This window comes from Danio aesculapii, chromosome 15 (assembly GCF_903798145.1).
Source record: "Danio aesculapii chromosome 15, fDanAes4.1, whole genome shotgun sequence".
Taxonomy (NCBI): Eukaryota; Metazoa; Chordata; class Actinopteri; order Cypriniformes; family Danionidae; genus Danio; species Danio aesculapii.
The window spans coordinates 44,164,902-44,186,406 of NC_079449.1; the positions used below are offsets into that span (position 1 = coordinate 44,164,902).

The 21,505-nt window shown below is 36.4% G+C and overlaps 1 protein-coding gene across 5 annotated transcripts in view; it reads right to left on the reverse strand.

Annotated features, from left to right (window-relative positions):
- The window catches only part of dock10 (dedicator of cytokinesis 10), a 167,497-nt gene that overhangs the window by 42,605 nt on the left and 103,387 nt on the right, over positions 1-21,505 (reverse strand). For 4 of the 5 annotated variants that reach the window (XM_056473282.1, XM_056473284.1, XM_056473281.1 and 1 more), the window contains exons 26-39: positions 21,165-21,278; positions 20,445-20,516; positions 18,224-18,370; positions 16,071-16,154; positions 14,100-14,196; positions 13,976-14,008; positions 10,922-11,100; positions 10,500-10,616; positions 10,296-10,413; positions 9,293-9,414; positions 6,877-6,991; positions 6,727-6,793; positions 6,560-6,607; positions 2,141-2,242 (exon numbers count right to left, since the gene is read on the reverse strand). In XM_056473282.1, coding sequence (XP_056329257.1) covers positions 2,141-2,242; positions 6,560-6,607; positions 6,727-6,793; positions 6,877-6,991; positions 9,293-9,414; positions 10,296-10,413; positions 10,500-10,616; positions 10,922-11,100; positions 13,976-14,008; positions 14,100-14,196; positions 16,071-16,154; positions 18,224-18,370; positions 20,445-20,516; positions 21,165-21,278 — 1,415 coding nt within the window. The remainder of the gene's footprint in view (positions 1-2,140; positions 2,243-6,559; positions 6,608-6,726; positions 6,794-6,876; positions 6,992-9,292; positions 9,415-10,295; positions 10,414-10,499; positions 10,617-10,921; positions 11,101-13,975; positions 14,009-14,099; positions 14,197-16,070; positions 16,155-18,223; positions 18,371-20,444; positions 20,517-21,164; positions 21,279-21,505) is intronic. The other variant, XM_056473285.1, reaches the window with a different exon arrangement.

Here is a 21,505-nt window from a genome sequence, read left to right on the forward strand (position 1 = left end):
TCACAGTTCTGACTTTCATCTTCAAATCGTCTGCTTGTTATTTTATTTTCAAGATCTGAGGTGAACTATCTGCTGCTGCTTTCAGTATATGGCAATAAATGTGATGTAAAATGGGTTGTTGCTAGATCGGATGTGGTTGCGGCCGGAAGTTAATGAGAATTATTTATTAAATTTCCCATTTATTGTATTTTATTAATGTCTACCCCCACCTCAACCCTAAACCCAACCGTCACAGTAACCTAAAAACAGTAGTTTGTACCTAGTATTATTTATGCTATCTATTAAATTACTTAATAAATTGTACTTTTAACGCCTACCCCCACCCCAACTCTAGACCCAACCGTGACAGTACTGTAAAATATTAACTATTGTTATACAGTGTTGAAAAAATGCTGCTATATTGATGTGCATATCACACTTCCGGCCAGCCGCGTATCTGATCTAGACTTTACCCGTAAAGTGGTGTTTAAACTCAGCATTTAGCACTGAATAAAGCCCATAATCAGTACCTGAGGGGATCATTGTCATAGTAGTTTATGCTGTTGTTCTTTTGCGATGTTGCAGAAATAAAAAAACATTTCTAAAGTTGCACGTTGCAGATGGTTAGGACAAAAACTCCTTAAAACATGATAAAGATAGCTTTTATCGCATGTAGGGGTGTCAAGTCACGTGTTGTTAGAACACGGTGTTAGAGTACTTATTACCCTGTAGTTACTGTTTTGACCTACCCCCTAACGTAAACCTAACCCACATTCAATAGCATTGAATTTGCCAACCCAGGCTCATTCTGAGAACGTAGTCACGGGGACGTTTCTGGAGACCGCGAAATACGTCCCGGGAGGTACGTATTTTTGCAGTTTTTGTTTTCGCGAATCCACGAGAGGCCGCTGTGCGCGCTTTTTCCCGCGCCGTTCTCGCGTAAACCCGCAAGAGGCCGCTGTCGAACGACCTTCCGCCTGTCTGCCTGGATGACAGGATGATTGACCGTGCGACCGGCCAATCGGCTGACCCACCCTCCTCCGTCCCTAAACCCAACCAACGACGATTCACAAAAGCCGTCCAGAAAAAGAAATGCCCTCGTCTAATTTTTACCACGTTTTCGGATTTTGACCACACTCTCACCCTGTGACGAACTTGTTCGCTTCATTTTTTGGATTTTGTTTTTGTTTTCTTACCTGATTTCTGGAACCACCCTTCCCCGGACTCGAACCTGGTCGTCGTGGTCAGCCCCTCTCTGCGCCTCGAGTCCGCCAGAGTACACGAAGAGCTAACCGGACAAACTGGTTGCAGCGGGAAAGCCCTCCACACGGAGGCGAGCGGCCGGCCGGCAAGCGCCAAAAGGAATGGCGTCACACCGCCCCGCAGCGTTCGCTTAAAAAAATGAAATGAAACCCCCGGCTACGTATTTCGCGGTCTCCAAAAACGTCCACGGGACTACGTTCTCAGAATGAGCCTGGGTTGGAATTTGCATTGTTTAAAACTATTCTTCGTCTAACTTTATTATTATTATTATCGGTAAGAACATTGTGGTTATAGACATCTAATATAAAGTGGGATGAATGTTTTGTGATGTGTGGCAACTGACATTAGAATGTTTTAATCAAGGTTAAAATCGCTGGTTTCCAAAAAAATAAAATAAAATGCATTTATTGCAATGGGCTATGCACAGCTAGTGTTTTTCAGCCAATGATAAACATCCGGTGAAAGGTTAATGTGACTATTTTCAATTTCATAAGATTCTTTTTACAGCATCGCTGTTGTAATGTAATTAAAATACATTCAGTTAAACAGACTTAAGCATTCATTTAGTTGTTCAAGTATAAAAAAACGTCAGTAGAACCAGGCTAGCACACAAAAACGCAATTGAAAATACTGGGGTAAAATAAATGTTCATATTTTAAAGACATGATGCAGAAAAATATAACTGAATGCAATGCTTCTCATCTGGTCTGATACCGCCTTTATATCGTATATCAATCAGGCAGTGAAGATAGCTGATTTTGAAAGAAATCAGATCTTAAACGTGGTGATTTGGTTTCACCGGAAGCACTTGGGCTGGCTGACTGGAAATGAAAAGTCCCTGTGCATATACACCATTGTTAATTAATGCATTGTAAAGGGAGACCTGTTAGGGGTTTACCATTGGGGTAGGAGCCCTGAAGACTGGTAGGACACATTAGAGCCCTTCAGGGTGCCATTGTTCTGTGTGGCCTGAGCCAGCTTAACTGCGGCCGCTAGCTTCCTGCGCACACAATCAGCCAATCACAGCAGGGTTATTATGGAGTCTGATTAGTCTCAGAAATAATACATTTACAAAATAAAACTCACACACAATTCACGTTTACAAAATCCGATCCGTATATTCAAAACACAATTCAAAAAAGCACAAATCCAATTCATAAATTGTAAATTCACAAGTAAAATTCACAGATATTTCTCCAAATGAGTTGGATGTGTGCATTTATGAATTGTGTTTTGAATTTCCGAATTCAATTCTGTAAATGTGAATTGTGTATGAATTTTATTTCGTAAATGTATTATTTCTGAGCCTGATCTGGCTCCATAGGTTAATGCCAACCTTGACCCTCATACCCATCTCGACCATTGATTGTAGACCGTAAAAATCAAAGCCAAGCATCTAGCAGAGTATTTAAAGGGATGCAGGGTTCCCACTCTTTAATGAACAGCAGATTCAAGGACTTCTTAAATCACCATTCATTTCAAATCAAGCACTGTTTTCTTAACTCCCCCAGCATATGTAGTGCTATGAAAGTCCTTATTGTACTATGTGTTATATTAAATATTGACCGTTTTAAACAGTCACGTTCAAAGAAGTTTAGTAAAAATTCAATACTGGTAATATTCAAAAGTGGTTCCTAAAATATTGATCAAATGAGTATTATTTGTCATAGTTCTAGCACAATATTTTAATGTAAGACTTTCAATTTAGGAATCAATCATTATTTTTAGCTTGGTTTTTGACAGCAGCACAGTACAACTGCTGAAATAACACCATAAACTAATTACAAATTGGATTCAAGCACTTTCAAGGGCCTGTGTTTGTTTTTAAGCACCTTCCAGGTCTTCAATCTGTATGTCTAAAATTCAAGTACTTTCAAAAAGTGTGGGAACCCTGGGGATAGTTCACCTAAAAAAGTTCTAATTATCTAATAATTTCTCCCTCGTGTGGTTTTAAACCTTGAGTTTCTTTCTTCTGTTGAGCACAACAGATATTTTAAGAGTGCTGGTTGTTCAACTGCACACAAGACGTCAATTGGTGCATCCCAATTCGCATACTACCCATGCTAAACAGTATTCGAAAATATAATTAGCATGTCGGTGGCACGGTGGCTCAGTGGTTAGCACTGTGGCCTCACAGCAAGAAGGTCGCTGGTTTGAGTCCCGACTGGGCCAGTTGGCATTTCTGTGTGGAGTTTGCACGTTCTCCCTGTGTTGTCGTGGGTTTCCTCTGGGTGCTCCGGTTTCCACTACAATCCAAACACATGCGCTATATGGGAATTGATTAACTAAATTGGCCGTAGTGTACGAGTGTGTGTGTGAATATGAGAGTGTATGGATGTTTCTCAGTATTGCGTTGCGGCTGGAAGGGCATCCGCTGTGTAAAACATATGCTGGATGAGTTGGCGGTTCATTCCGCTGTGGCGACCACTGATGAATAAAGGGACTTTTGAATGAATGAACATTTCATCAGCAAAGTGAACTTGTTTGAACATTAACTTCTGAATGCAGAATTATCCAAACACCTGAGGAGATTTCTCTTCATGAAACACTCGTGAATGGCAGATTAACCTGCTGCTGAATCTACAATAACGTAGGAAATTAAATATGAAAGTAATGTAGATAATAATATGAAAGTAATGTAGATAAGTCGTGCAACTAACAAAATAAATTCCCATTAATAAGGGAATTAGTTTGTCCCAAAGCTGGCATACTCTTCTTCACAAAAAAGTGCATACTTTTAGGACGTAGTATAAGTAGGCGAAATATGGGTGCCATCTTCTTTTTTGTGCAACACAAGAAAGACTCCAATAGGTTTAGTATAAATGAAGAGTGAGTAAATGAACTATCCCTTTAAGTGCACTGTTTGTATTAGGATATTAAATAGCAAATGTTAAAGGTCTTGTGTGTGAACTCTACACTGTAAACCCTAATGTTGTCTTTACTTAAACAATTAAGTAAAGTTGACTGAACATAACTTAAAATTTTACATTTTGGTCCTATCACTTAAAAATATGAGTTAATTTAACTCATGTTCCATGAAAATGCATAAACGTAAGATTTCAAGTGTAGTGAGCTCAAAATCATAATTAATCCTTTGGTCATTTTCACAAATTTAGTCTTGACTATAAAATTCTAATATGTGCAACCTTTTAAGTGCAAGGTCTTTTTTTAAATCAGAAAACAAATGGCTTCAGGTATGATTATTCATCATAATGTGAATAATTAGCTACTTATTTTTTGTTTAAAATTCATTCAAACATTTTTTCCTTGAGTATTATTACACACACTGAATAAGTTGACTATTATTACAAAACCCTAATAAGTTGACTAAACTGAATTAATTGAGTAAACTCGTTGCCTCAACCTATTTGAGTAATGGAGTCTCCTAAAACTTGCATATTTAAGTTTATTTAACTTGCCGGTTTTGTAGACTATATTTAAATTAGTATAATCTACTTAAGTACTAAGTTTGGTGAACTGAACAATTTAAGTATAGTCTACAAAACCGTCAAGTTAAATAAACTTAAATATAAACGTTTTGGGAGACTCCATTACTGAAATAGGTTGAGGCAAAGAGTGTACTCAATTAATTCAGTTTAGTCAACTTATTAGGGTTTTCAGTGTAGAAATCCCTGATGGACAGAATAATGTATAATGTGGATTTATGTGTGGAAGTCAGACAGGAAAACATGAATTTGGGAACACGGCGTTCGATGATAACAATAGTGTAAGCACTCAAATACAAGCACAGATGTATAACATACAATATACAAACACGATGACCTGTATATGAAGTGGGAATAAAACAGGAACACATTCATGAGAATAACATCAGAATCCGCAGGCTTGGACTACTTTAGGAGAAGGGTGCGGATTATACATTGACAATTTTCTTTTGTCTTTGTCAAATATTTCCCAAATGATGTTGAACAGATTCAGGAATTTCTCACAGTATTTCCTATAATATTTTTTCTTCTGAAGAAAGTCTTATTTGTTTTATTTCGGCTAAAATAAAAGCAGTTTTAAAACCATTCTATGGTCAATATTATTAGCCCCCTTAAGCAATATTAGTTTTGGCTTGTCTACAGAACAAACCACTGTTTTATTACCCTAACTTTACCCTAATTAACCTAGTTAAGCCTTTAAATGTCACTTTAAGCTGAATACTAGTCTCCTGAAGAATATCTAGTCTAATATTATGTGCTGTCATCATGAAAAGAGAAAAGAAATCAGTTATTAGAAAGGAGTTATTAAAACTATAATGTTTAGAAATGTGCGGAAAAAAAAGCTGCTCAATGTTTTAAATTATTAATATAATTTATGATACAGAGATACAGATTAAAGCAAACTATTTCTGAACTATTTAAAGGGCAGACCCCTCATACATATTGTTTTGATGCTATCAAGCGTTAATTATGGGGATCAGACTCCCTAAATCCCCCTGTAATTCGCACCCTGTACAGGAGTCATTAATAACATTCTGTCAAACCTCCCAAAGGAGCTGCTGAAACAGTTCTACACCTCCATCATTGAATCAGTCATCTGCACATCAATAACTGTCTGGTTTAGCTCAGCTACTAAATACGATCTCCAAAGACTACGTCGAATAGTTTGGACTGCTGAGCGAATCACTGGTACAACCCTTCCTACTACCCAAGAACTGTACTTATCCAGAGCGAGCAGAAGGGCTGCCAAAATCACTCTGGACCCCTCACACCCAGCACACTGCCTCTTTGAACTTTTACCTTCTGGTCGACGCTACAGAGCACTGCGCACCAGAACAGCCCGACACAGAAACAGTTTCTTCCCTCAGGGAATCCATCTCATGAACACTTGATGATAATAATTGTGGAACCAACATCCCTACTGCTATACACTTTTATACACATATACACTTATTTAACAACACACTTTACATGCCAATTTGCACATAACAGCTGCACATATAACGTTGTATATAGTAATAAACATGTACATACACTTGTCAATCTGTATATTTGCACTCACTACTTCTATTTAAAAAAAATATATATATTTATTATCTGTTTTTTGTCCTGTCTCTGTTATCCTGTTGCACTGTAGAAGCTCTGTCACGAAAACAAATTCCTCGTATGTGTGAACATACCTGGCAATAAAGCTCTTTCTGATTCTGATTCATTATTACTACCATTTTAATTCTCTCTCAAACATATATCGAGTGCATATTTCAAGGTTTAAGCAAATTAAAATAAACTTTTCCCTTAAACTAAATATTTTCAATAAACTTAATGGAGAAGTTGCACACACAAACATATGACTCAAGTAAGAGAATTCTTACCTGGCAATGTGACGCTTTCCAAGGAAACGAAAGTGCTGAAGACATAATCTGTTTAGACGAGAAACACATATAATAGAGAGAACACAGTGATTTGATGCATTTTATTTCTCTTTCATACGTCTCTTGATCTGCATCCGTTTATTAGTGTTTATGAAACAGTCTCTTACTCCAGAATATTGAAGAAATCACTGATCTCCTGGTGAATCGCTCGATGCCAGTATGAAACCATCACCTCTGCAACACATAGAGCCAGTCATGCGCTGATGCTACAGTGTATGATTTGAATGTATTACAGAACTCATCATTGTTAAACTAACCCTCTGAGATGGTCTTCATAATGTGCAGGAAACACATGAGCAGACTTCTGGTTTCAGCTTGATCCAGTTTATCAAAGCGTGATCCAAAGCCAATAAGAGACTGAGGCCTGGCAAACTGAATACAGAGAAAACAAAAATCAACCCCCCCAAAAAATTTAAAATAATATATATATATATATTCATTCACTTTCTTTTTGGCTTAGACCCTTTATCAATCTGTGGTCACCACAGCGGAATGAACCGCCAACTTATCAAGCACATGTTTCACGCAGCGGACGCCCTTCCAGCCGCAACGCATCTCTGGGAAACATCCCCACACATTCACTACGGACAATTTAGCCTACCCAATTCACCTGTACCGCATGTGGGGGACTGTGGGGGAAAGCGGAGCACCCGGAGGAAACCCACACGAATGCAGGGAGAACATGCAAACTCCACAAAAAAAAACTATTTTTTTTTAGATTTGTTTGGTTGCTGCTGCATTCTATTTGTTAATTTCCTATTGGTATTTATGTTTTATTAATTATGTATTAATATAATTGTTGATTTTCAACACACGACACCTTGATGTCAAAACAACGTCAAAAATACATTGCAAAATACACAAAACATTGCAAAAAGGATGTCAATTGACTTCTTTTATGTCAAAATTGACATCAAATATTGGTCTCAATAAACACATCACAAATCGATTTCTTTGTAATCAATTTATTTGTGATGTTCTTTGATGCCAGACGTCTATTTGATGTTGTTTTTACATCAACGTACTTCCCATGCATTATTGATACAAAATCCAGTGTGAATCTGGTATTTGTAATTGAGGCTTTCAGATAAATAAAACGTTTGTTATGCTTTAATACGCTTTGTGTCATTATTTTCATGGTCAATGGGGCATCAATGTGTGGATGTCAAATAGACATCAACGTTTTGACATCAAATTGATATGCATTTTTTGATGTCGTTTTGATGAAATTGCAATAAAATAAGTTTTGATTTTAAAACTAGTTCAGTGCACAAACCTTTAATGTTATGACTTTTATCAAGACTTTTTGCTCAGATATAAGATTTTTTTAAGGTTATAAATTGTGAAAAGGCATAAGAGGAATACTCCACTTATTTATAAATAGGACCATTTGGCAACTACCCTAAAGTTAAACTCTAGCTTCACCATTTGAGTGGTTGAGTTTTACCATTTTTGAATCCATTCAGCCAGTCTACACGTCTGGCGGGAGCACTTTTAGCTTAGCTTAGCATAGATCCCTGAATCAAATCAGACCATTAGCATCACTCTTAAAAATGCCCCCCAAAAAAGACTCATGATAATTGATGATATTAGACAGCACCTGAAAATAATACCCAGGTAATAGCGTATGAACTTTGTTTATTGTTTATTACACCAGAATGAGAGTGTATTTCCTAGACATATCGACCTAGACAATAGCAACTTTTCATTTTCCGTCAGTCTCAGTTCAAGTAAACTACAGAAGAGTAAAGCTTTAAATAGAAAACTTAACAAAAGTCTTTTTTGAGTGAGATGCTAATGGTCTAATCCAATTCAATGATTTATGCTAAGCTAAGCTAAAAGTGCTCCCATCAGACCCCGAGATCGGCTAGGTGAATTCTAAAATTTGCCTATTTAAAAAAGTGGAGTGCTCTTTTTAGACTTAAGATCTTTTATGAGCTCCACACAAACCCTGCAGTAATCAAAGAAGTGAGCAATTATTACACATTTCTGTTTTACCCATTTCAAGTGAATCAGTGACAAACTCTTTGTTAGGGTTAGGGTTTAGCGTTTAGTGTAGGGTTTGGGGTTAGGGTTAGAGTATGGGTTAGGGTTAGTGTAAGGCTTTAGGGTTAGAGTTAGGAATTAGGGTTAGGTTAGGGTTTAGGGACAGGGGATAAGGTAAGGGTTTAGGGTTAGCATAAGGGTTAGGGTAAGGGTTAAGCTTGGGGTTAGAGTTTACTTTAAGGTTTAGGGTTGGGGTAAGGGTTATGGTTTAGTGAGGGTAAACGTTAGGGTTTAGGGTAAGGGTTTGGGTTTAAGGTAAAGGTAAGAGTAAGGGTAAGGGTTTAGGGTTAGGGTAAGAGTAAAGGTTTATGGTTAGGGTAAGGGTAAGAGTTTAGGTTTAGGGTTAGAGTTTAGGTTTAAAGTAAGGGTCAGGGTTTAGGGTTCGGGTAAGAGTTAGGTTAAGGGTAAGAGTTTAGGGTTAGGCTTAGGGTTCAGGGTTAGGGTAAGAGTTAGGATTAAGGGTTAGAGTTTAGGGTTAGGCTTAGGGTTTAGGGTTAGGGTAAGAGTTAGGATTAAGGGTTAGAGTTTAGGGTAAAATTTTAGGGTAAGGTTTAGGATTTAGGGTTAGAGTAAGGGGTTGGGGTTAGGGTTTAGGTTCATCTAAGATATGTATATTCATACACTTGCCTTTTCACAGGCATCCATCTTCTCACTGTTGCGGTCACTGTTGCTGGGGTTTGACTCTATGCTGATCAGAGAACCTCTGGAGTCGGCATGATTAGCGGTTGATACAGCCAATGAGGAAAAGGCTGGGAAATCAAAAATGTTATATGTAAGAAAATATTACATTTTAATATAATATTCCCTTTTCAATCATCCTAGCATGCTTTTGTTTTGTGCATTTAATCATCATCTTAGATAAAACAAGTCCAAAATTTGGGTTGTCAATGAAATCTAACAACACAGTACAAAAATTAACCTTTTTTTAATTCTTGAAAATGTTGACTTCTCCTTCAGTTTTTAAATAACAGCTCCTCGCCTATATATGCACCATATTATGACAGAACTTTCTATTCTTTTTTGTTAAAGGTACAGTTCACCCAAAAATAAAATGCATTTACTCTCCCCCAAGCGGTTCCATATCTTTATGTGATTCCTTTTTTCTGTTGAACACAACTGAAGATATTTTTAAAAATGTTGGACACCTGTAACCGCTGACTTCCATACTAGGAAAAACGAATACTATGGGAGTCAGTTGTTACGGCTTTTTCAACATATTTCCAAATATGTTCATTTGTGTAAAAAAAAACTCAAACAGTGTTGAAAATATGATTAAATTACGACAGAATTTGGAAACACTTTAGTTTAGGTCACAATTCATGCTACTCATTGGCTAATTACCAACCTATTATTAAGATATGAACTGTTCATTAGTAGTCATAAAGTTTGATCTTATTCACCATCCCTTATGCTAAACCCAACTTCTACCTTACTAACTATTAATAAACAGCTAATTAGTAGTTTATTAAGCTAGTGTTAGTTAATGGTTTCTTAATACAATGAATTATGACCTAAAGTGTTACCCAGAATTTTCAGTTTTGGTTAAACTGTCCCTTTAAGTATACTATTAAGTCAGAAGTCTATGAAACACATCCACACAAGCAGACAGTCGAACTAACATCATAAATACCTGTAATGGAGTTGAGCACTTCCTTGGAGAAGGACGCGTCCATTGAGTTTCCATGGCGTAAAACATGGGTCACCTGACCTGCTAAACCTACTCCAACACTGAGATCATCTCTGGATCCCTGTGAAGGAAATATGCTAAAGTAACACTATCATGCTGCGCCCCAAATCACATACTTGGCTACTGGATAGTTTAAAGTGTGTGTACCTGGTCACTCGCTGTAAAGCAGATTGGAAACAGATCTCGGAGGAAAAAACGAGGCATGTTGTCCAGGATCAGGCCATAAAGCGGCAGGTACAGAGAAGCTATCCGTGCCTGTTTCTCCTGCACACACACACACATACATACACAAAAACACACACACACACACACAATACAGTTAACACTAGGTTATTATTATTATGGACCCTTTTCACAAGATAGTGATAATGTGTTTAACGGTCTTCAGCATCTTAATTCCTTGGAAGTTTTTAATATCTTGATTTTTTTTATAAAGCTATACCTTATATCACATCATTTTTGCATCAAATTACAAAAAAACCTTGTGTGAGGTGTTTCTAATGCAGTGTGTATGGGGGCAGGACAGTAAATTTGACGTTGTGAGTTGGCAGCAGTGAGTGAAAGTTAACCTTTGTGGCGTATCGGGCATCCAGTGAGTGTTTGGCCATCAGGTTCTTCAGGCAGGCCAGCGCGATGTGCCTCAGATCTTGCTCATCTTGTAAAGCGAGGCCCAGCTCTCGCAACAACAATCCGGACAGAAAATGCTTCCTGCAGAAATCCTCTGTCAAACTGTACTCTGGAAAGTCCACTGGAGGATAAGAGAGAAGGAGAAAGCACAAAATGTTTGTGCTTGATGTACAACTCATGCTATTATCAAACCATAAACTAAGACTTATAGCTCAGTGAACTACTAAATAGCTGTCATTACACACAGAGATGTGGTTGAAGTCAGAATTATTCGCCCTCCTGCAAATTATTTTCAAATATTTCCAAAATGATGTTTAACAGATTCAGGAATTTTTCACAGTATTTCCTATAATATTGAATTTTTCGGTAAGACTTTATAATAAACACACACTATAAACCATTGATTAAGCATTAGCAAATAGTGAATTCATTATCTGTTAAGCATTAAAGGGCACCTATGGTAAAAAAATCTACTTTTCAAGCTGTTTGGACAGACATATGTGCATGTATGGTGTATAGACTGTCATATTGGGGTGCTATAAACACACCCAGTGCTTTTATTTCCAATTTAACAACATAAAAAAGGTGGACCAATTGGAGCGGTTTTCAAATCGACCGCAACTTTACGTAGGAGAGCGGTCCCCCCGCCCACCAATATTGATTGACAGGTGCGTCATCATATCCTCAGTTTGTTGATTCACATCCGCCATTTTCAGCGTGAGTCGAAGCGATATCACTAAAGGAACACGCTAGCTCTATTTTTAGATGCAAGGCTCATTGGGCTCAACACAAGATCAATATTCTCCACATTATCGCTCTAATCGGAATTATTGGTTGTATCTTTAGGTAGGTTTGCAAACATGTGTACTTCTCATTGAGTCTACCTTATACTTCAGCCGTTTGCATTTCTCGCGATCCCAGAAGCTCCCTGTGATCTTAACTAGCATGCGTTTTAGAATTCGAAACAGGTCTCTATCAGGGTACACTCAAGTCGACGGCTGGGCGCCGCGGACCGCTGCAGAAACCTATGTTTAGAATTCAAAAATGCGTGGCACGACGATTCGGGACACTTCATGCTTCTGCTGCGCCACAGAGAGTGTCTGGTGTGCCGTGTCGCGACTTCGAGCGGCGCATCCGGTGCCTCAGTCAAAGTTAATTCAGTGTGCGTGGTTATTAGTTTCTGTGTACAAGCTCGGCACTTGAAACTAGCACACAGTTGGCTGTAAAACTGTACAAAGACACATATGATTTTGTACTCTCTGCTTGGTCTGTGTCAGAGTCGTACATGTACGACTGAATGCTGATCCTCTCTCTCTCCTTCTCCGTCTGCCTGTTGCAAACGCAGAGCAGGTGAGCTCATGGCCCTGCCCCCTTGTTACGTTGGCAGGAAGCCGAAACTAATTTACATGTGAAGCAACACACCCATAAATCAGCGAACTGTGGACACGCCCCCAACATGACACTTTTTAACACATTATAATAAAAAAATCTGAATTGTGTTTTAAACTGAACCTAAACTGGCACACTCAGAAGAACCATAATATTAATATTAAATCATAAAAAAGAGGTAAACTATGGGCCCTTTTACATTATTAAATGTTAGTAAACAGTTTACAACTGAAGCTACAAATGCTCTATTCTTGACTTATGAGCACATTTATGATGCGCTTAATAATTGTACTTTCATACTTGGTTAATTATTTATTTTTCATTACTAAATTAAGTATCGCATTATTTACAAACCAGTTATTTAAGCATAGTTAGTGTTTTTTTATGATCATTCAGAATGAGTTAGTAAATGCTTAATACACTATTCAGATTAACATTTAAAATTCTTATTATTCAGGCATTTAATAATGGTTAATTTGTAAGTTAATAAATGCTTTATTAACTCAACTTCATCCAGTTTTGTGACCTAAAGTGAGGACTATTCATGCTTTATAAATGCCTAATAAATGACAATTAAAGGCTCAGTTAAATTCTAAACTGGAAAAAAGAACATAACATTATTCACTTGCATTAATTTGAAGATACACAAATGAAACTGCATCAAAAAAAAATAATGGCAATCCTTTATCTAAAATAAAATTGCTGCACAGTTTAAACATTGCATCCTATATTGTTAAATTATTATATTGTTGTTGTTTTATCCAATTTAGTCATATTTTGACGCTCCTGTTATTCAGCAATGCTTAAACTTTACCGTCATTTTACTTTTTAGATTACAAAGATTATTGTTCATTTGATACCAAACCTTTAATTGTCATTTATAATGCATCTATAAAGCATAAATAATCCTCACTTTAGGTCACAAAACTGCTTGAAGTTGAGTTAATAAAGCATTTACTAACATACATAGTAACCATTACTATCATATATGCCTGAATAATAAGACATATAAATGTTAATTTAAATAGTTTATTAATCATTTACTAACTCATTCTGAATGATCTTAAAAACACCAACTACTCTCAAATACAAATGCTTTGTAAATAATGTGATTCTTAATTTAGCAATTAAAAATAAATTATCAACAAAGCACATTATAAATGGTTATAAGTCAGGAATTCAGCATTTTAGCTGCAGTTATAAACTGCTTACATTTATTAATGTAGAGTTAATGCTTAACAGATAATGAATTCACTATTTGCTAATGCTCAATAAATAATTTACAGTGTGTAGGTATAATAAAGTCTTACCAATTTTTATTCTGGAGAAAGTCTTATTTGTTTTATTTAGGCTAGAATAAAAGCAGTTTTTAATTCTTTTAAACCCATTTTAAGGTCAATATTATTAGCCCCCTTAAGCAATATTAGTTTTGGATTGTCTTCAGAACAAACCACTGTTATACAATGACTTGCCTAATTACCCTAACTTTACCCTAATTAACCTAGTTAAGCCTTTAAGTTAAGGAATATCTAGTCTAATATTATGTGCTGTCATCATGGCAAAGAGAAAAGAAATCAGTTATTAGAAATGAGTTAAAATACCTTTACCTTTTGTACTTTGGGTTTCTGTTGATGCATTGTCTGATAGAGAGAGAAATGAGACAGAAACAGTGTATTGGTCTACAGAATGCTAATCAGCATTAATATGCATGAGAAACAAACATGTGCTGACCTGTGATTCGTGCAGACGGGATGGGAAGACTCAAAGGGACAAAGTGCTCATAGTTACACACTTCTCTTATGAACTCAAACTTCAGCCCACACAGCGCCTGGAAGCAAATAACATTTGCACATAGATTTTAATCCATGGTATAAAAACAGAACATTCCAAAATGTGGTGACACGGTGGCTCAGTGGTTAGCACTGTCGCATCACAGTGAGAAGTTCGCTGGTTTAAGTCTCGGCCGGTTAGCTCTTCGTGTTCTTTGGTGGACTCGAGGCGCAAAGAGAGGCTGACCATGACGACGACCGTGTATGAGTCTGGGGAAGAGCGGTTCCAGAAATCAGGTAAGAAAACAAAAACAAAATCCAAAAAATGAAGCGAACAAGTTCGTCACAGGGTGAGAATGTGGTCAAAATCCGAAAACCTGGTAAAAATTATATGAGGGCTTTTCTTTTTCTGGACGGCTTTTGTGAATCGTCGTTGGTTGGGTTTAGGGACGGAAGAGGGTGGGTCAGCCGATTGGCCGGTCGCATGGTCAATCATTCTGTCATCCAGGCAGACAGGCGGAAGGTTGTTCGACAGCGGCCTCTAGCGGGTTTATGCGAGAACGGCGCGGAAAAAAGCGCGCACAGCGGCCTCTCGCGGACTCGCGAAAACAAAAACAAGTACTTCAGAATGAGCCTGGGTTGAACTTGTCTCCATTGGACATTAGCTGAATTGGTCACATGACTGCGTCACACGACTAAAACCGTTTTGAAAGCCTCTGCTTTCACAGTCCACACTGCAACACGAAAGCAACGTTTTCAAATGTATCCACTTTGGACATCATTTTACATACAAGATATATTTTCGTTTCCTAAAAATGCTGTCTCAGTGTGGACAGAAGACCAAAACAGAGAGAAAAGTATGCATTTTTAAAGGAAAACATATTAGTGCGGACATGACCTTAAAATCACTTCAAAAATAACACATCATGACCTTAAAATCACTTAAAATCAAGAGCAATATCTAAAAAAAAAACTAAATAAGACTTCTGTTTTTGCAAGCCTTGTATTGAGGCAAGCCGTCACTATTTGTGGTGTTTAGATTCTCTATTGTTCATCCTTGTCCCCTGGTCATGATGATTGGTAGATTCACCAACTAGCTACTTCAAAAAATCTAATTACATTCGTATATAAATGACATTTTTAATTAGAAATGTTTGAAAAGTAACTCAATAATTCAATTAGTTATTTAATTATTTGACTAAACAATACAAATTCCACGCATAAATGCACTACATATAAATCTCAACGCTGCATAGACAATAGGAATTAAACGCTTAATTCTTTAAATCCTTGCCAAAGCTTTATTAACCAAGTACATATTCAATAACTCATTAAATTACCTGAAAATTAAAAGTAATCCCTTACTTTTTGTGCTAAAGAGTAATCTACTCACAGTAACTTTTTACTTTGTGTCACAATCATCAGCAATCCAGGCTTGTAGATCGCTGGGAATCATTCACTTTCACTCTGGACTACAACTCCTGTCATGCATCACACACTCGCACCTGTTCTGGTTTTCCGCTGATTGCTAACACACACAGCTGAAGCTGTTCAGAACTGATGATATGGACTTTAAAAGCAGCGCAGACACACACACTGGTTGTTGTGTCTTGTTTAACTTTGCTGTGAGCGTTACAACGTGTTTTCCTTGCTCTGCCTTACCATGTTAGACCCTTGCTTTGTTTTATTGTTTATTCCTGTCCACTGCCTACCTTTGATCATCCGCCTGTTTATTGACCATGTCTCTGGATTTGCTGTTTACATCTGCTTGCCCCTGTGTTGACCGTTGCTTGCCTGACCATTCTTGTTAATAAACCTGCATTAATAGATCCGCAACCCCACATGACCTTTCGTAACTAATTACAGCCACCATTGGCCACATTTAAGCAGACTTTAGTCTAGTCTTACTACTGGATACAGAAAATTGATTTACCTTATTGTCAGTGGCTGTGATCATGTTCAGGTAGTTGCTGATCAGTTTAAAGGTGAAACCTCTGTCCATCAAGGTGAAGCACCGCTGGGGATGGGAAATAGGTTTATTGCATAGACAAAACTTATTAAAGGGATAGTTCACCCAAAAATGAACATTTTCTGTTATTTTACTCTGCCACAGGTCACACAGGGTGTAAGTGACTTTTGTTCTTCAGTAGAACAATTGAGCTGAAACTGTTGGTGATTGATATAATAGCAGTGAAGGCTGGCAGGTTTATTAGATTAAAAATAAACACTTACAAACGAGTCCAAATCAACAGCCGTGGCTCCTGATGACACACTGAGGTCTTGTAAACCGAAACGATTACTCCGCATAAGAAATTAAACATTCTTTTCTATATTATTAGCTTTAATCCACAGCCTGGACAAACAGTTCTCGGTGCATGTTTGACTGTAGTCCAATTGTATCCAGTAGTTTTAATGATTAGTGATGCAGTTTGTTGATAGATATTGGTGATTAGCTCTCGCTAATAATATTGTAAACAATGTTAAATTTCTTGCACAAACCAATCATTTCATTTTACAAGACCTCAGTGTGTCACCAGGAGCCATTTTTAATCTAAAAACCTGTCTCCACTCACTGTCATTGTATGAATCACCACCAGATTCAGCTCAAAGTCTTCTTTAATCTTCTGCTGAAGACAAATTAAGTCCCCTACACCTTGTAAGACCTGTGAATGAGTAAATTAATTTCCTTTTTGGCTGAACTATCCCTTTAACTATTATGAAAGTTAGCTCTCAGATGAATTAAATGAACCTGCTTACATATATTTTGGTCACAATTTACAATAAGGTTTCATTAGTTAACGTTTTTACTTACAAGAACTAATTATTAACAATACTTGTACAGCATTTATTAATCATACTTCAACATTTACTAATGCATTATTAACATCCAAAGTAATAACATTAGCTAAAGGGCTCTTTTTTATGATTTAATATTAATATTATGGCTCTTCTGAGTGTGCCAGTTTAGGTTCAGTTTAAAACACGATTCAGATTTTTTATTATAATGTGTTAAAAAGTGTCATGTTGGGGGCGTGTCCACAGCTCGCTGATTTATGGCTGTGTTGCTTCACATGTAAATTAGTTTCGGCTTCCCGCCAACGTAACAAGGGGGCGGTACAGTTTTACAGCCAACTGTGTGCTAGTTTCAAGTGCCGAGCTTGTACACAGAAACTAATAACCACGCACACTGAATTAACTTTGACTGAGGCACCGAATGCGCCGCTCGAAGCTGCGGCATGGCATACCAGACACTCTCTGTGGCGCCGCAGAAGCATGAAGTGTCCCGAATCGTCGCGCCACGCATTTTTGAATTCTAAACATAGGTTTCTGCAGCGGTCCGCGGCGCCCAGCCGTCGACTTGAGTGTACCCTGATAGAAACCTATGTTTAGAATTCAAAAACGCATGATAGTTAAGATCACAGGGAGCTTCCTGGATCGCGAGAAATGCAAACGGCTTAAGTATCAGGTAGACTCAATGAGAAGTACACATGTTTGCAAACCTACCTAAAGATACAACCAATAATTCCGATTAGAGCGATAATGTGGAGAATATTGATCTTGTGTTGAGCCCAATGAGCCTTGCATCTAAAAATAGAGCTAGCGTGTTCCTTTAGTGATATCGCTTCGACTCACGCTGAAAATGGCGGACGTGAATCAACAAACTGAGATTATGATGATGCGCCTGTCAATCAATATTGGTGGGCGGGGGGACCGCTCTCGTACGTAAAGTTGCGGTCGGTTTGAAAACCGCTCCAATTGGTCCACCATTTTTTATGTTGTTAAATTGAAAATAAAGCACTGGGTGTGCTTATATCACCCCAATATGACGGTCTATACACCATACATGAAAAGTAGATTTTTTACCATAGGTGCCCTTTAATGCAACAATGAACAACTTTATTTTCATTAACTAACGTTACCAAACATGAGCAAACACTGTAATAAATGTGTTGTTCATTGTTTGCTCATGTTTGTAAATGCATTAACTAATACAACCTTATTGTAAAGTGTTGTAAACTAGTCCAACATCAAATGTTTTTAACATCAAATACTGCAATACTCTTCATAATTACTGTTGTTCCTGACCTTCACAAAAATCGCAATGGCCATATTTGCACTCCGCGTCTCCTCCGCCAGCTCTTTGTTCTTCCAGTAAATATGATCCGACATCGTCATGATCAGCGTCTCCAAGCGGCTTTGGAAAGTGCCAGGAAATCGCTGCGGTCGCGGCAGCTGAACAAAAAAAGGTTATATTATAACATTTCTTATTTCAAGTCTTATTACATGTCTTTTGAGATGTTAATAATACTTGACATTCAAAAAAATTTATATTATTTTTTTCTGTTTACAATTTAAAGCAGTACATTACCCCTCCCCTACCACAATCATGGCATTGAAAAAAAACAAGAAAAAAGGGTATATATCCAAACAAACACATATATACATACATACACATACACTACCTGACAAAAGGGTTGCTGCCTATCCAAGTTTTAGGAAGAACAAATAATAACTTGACTTCTGGTAGATCATTTGGAATCAGAAGTGGCTTATATGAAAGTCAAAGGCCTCTAGATTATGCTTATTTGACCACAATAAAATATGATCATGTCTTGATTTTGAATGATTTCATTAGGACAGTAAGGTCTGACTTTGCTTAGACTAAAGTCTGGTCACTGAACCTTCAATAATGTCCAGTATAGAATATGTGGTCATGCTGCAGTGGAAACAGAATGAATATTGTGTCTGACTCCATCATGAGCTTGGAGGACTGCATCCATACATCTCTGCAATGACTCAAATCACTGATTAATAAAGTCATCTGGAATGGTGAAGAAAGCGTTCTTGCAGGACTCCCAGAGTTCATCAAGATTCTTTGTGTTCATCTTCAACGCCTCCTTCTTCATCTTACCCCAGACATGCTCAACAATGTTCATGTCTGGTGACTGGGCTGGCCAATCCTGGAGCACTGTGACATTCTTTGCTTTCAGGAGCTTTGATGTGGAGGCTGAAGTATGAGAAGTGCTATCCTGCTGAAGAATTTGCCCTCTCCTGTGGTTTGTAAGGTAATGGGCAGCACAAATGTCTTGATACCTCAGGCTGTTGATGTTGATCATCCACTCTGCAGATCTCTCACACGCCCCCATACTGAATGTAACCCCAAACCATGATTTTTCCTTCACCAAACCTGACTGATTTCTGTGAGAATCTTGGCTCCATGTGGGTTCCAGTAGGTCTTCTGCAGTATTAGTGAGGATTGGGATGCAGGTCAACAGATGGAAAAATCCACCTTCTGACACTTTTCCAAATGATCAACTAGAAATCAAGTTATTATTTGTTGCTTTTACAACTGGAATCGACGACAAGACTTTTGTCAGGTATTGTATATACATACATACATACATACATACATACACACACACGCACACATATATACAGATAAAGTAAGAAAAAAATATAAGGAGAAAATAAAAAGCAAACTAATAATAATAAAATACATATCATTACAGACTCCAAAAAAAAAAAAAAAAACTGTATATACATATATATATATATATATATATATATATATATATATATATATATATATATATATATATATATATATATATATATATATATATATATATATATATACATATATATATATATATACATATATATATATATATATATACATATATATATATATATATATATACATATATATATATATATATATATATATATATATATATATATATATATATATATATATATATATATATATATACATATATATATATATATACATATATACATATATATATATATATATATATATACATATATATATATATATATACATATATATATATATACATATATATATATATATATATATACATATATATATATATATATACATATATACATATATATATATATATATACATATATACATATATATATATATATATATATACATATATATATATATATATATATATATATATATATATATATATATATATATATATATATATATATATATATATATATATATATATATATATATATATATATATATATATATATATATATATATATATATATATATATATATATATATGCTTGTTCAAACTATTTATTGCTTATTTAAAATGAGCTGGAAAACATTGTTATTTTATGTTCAGTCCACTTAAATTTACTTAATCCACTTGTGTTGTGACAACATGAATGAATTGTGTGGAACCTCGCATTTTTACAGTGTAAACAAGTTGTATAGACTTTCAGTATAGTCATTTAGCAAAGCGACTAGATTTACCTTCAGCTTGTTTGAGTCCAACAGATGCTGAGCCATTGACTTCACTATGATCTCTAGAAAGAACCACGAGAACTGCAAAAAACAAAAACAAACAGATATCAAACTAATGACTTAAAATTAAAATGAAAGACAAAATTAACCATATTGATTTAGTTAGCTCACATTTCTAGTTTTGTGGTGAACAATTCATCTGTGCATGCCATTAGGAAAAAAAATGGTGAGCAGGAGGAGTTTGATAATATCTCTCCCTAAACTCTTTTCAAAAACTCCTTTTAATATGGAAAATATTCCTTCAATCGGGTGCTGTTGCTTTTATTTAAAACAAGAATTAAATCATCCTTTAGACTTGATCGTCTTTAGACTCCTGTCTTCAATCTGGCAACCTGCGCTTGCGTGTGTATTGATCCAGGAATGTAATACCTAGTTCAACCACTGGGTGTCAAACTTACATACTGCACCTTTAACTTTAACATACTGCACCCTTTCACAATAATGTTGAGGAGCACTGAAAACCTGTAACCATTGACTTGAATAGCAGGAAAAACTAATACTATGGAAGTCAATGGGTAAAAGTTTTCCAACATTTTTCAAAATATCTTCTTTTCTGTTCAAGTCAAGAGTGAGAAAATGACAGAAACCTTTGTGTTCTTTATTTTTGTGTGAAATATCCCTTTAAATAAAGACTTCTTTAAGAGAGAAATGCTTGTTGCTGTATCTCACTTTCAGGACGTTGCGTATGACCGACTGTTCATTGCTCTTCAGGTCAGAGGTCATTCCCTTGGCCAGCTCTTCATGAATGGTTCTGAAGCCGCATGCTTCAGTCTTAAAGACAAACTTCATAACAGAGAAAACATATTTCACATATTAGAAAGCATTTAAGGAGGAGCTGTAGACTAATGGTTAGGAAGTTGAATTTGTAGGACAAAGCTTGCAAGTTTTAACCAACAACTGTTATATGTGTGTGTGTGTGTGTGTGTGCTGGTTTTGGTGGTTTGTGAGGACATACGTTTGTATAAATTACATGGATATGACCTACAGTAGGCATTCAAATGTTAGGGTGG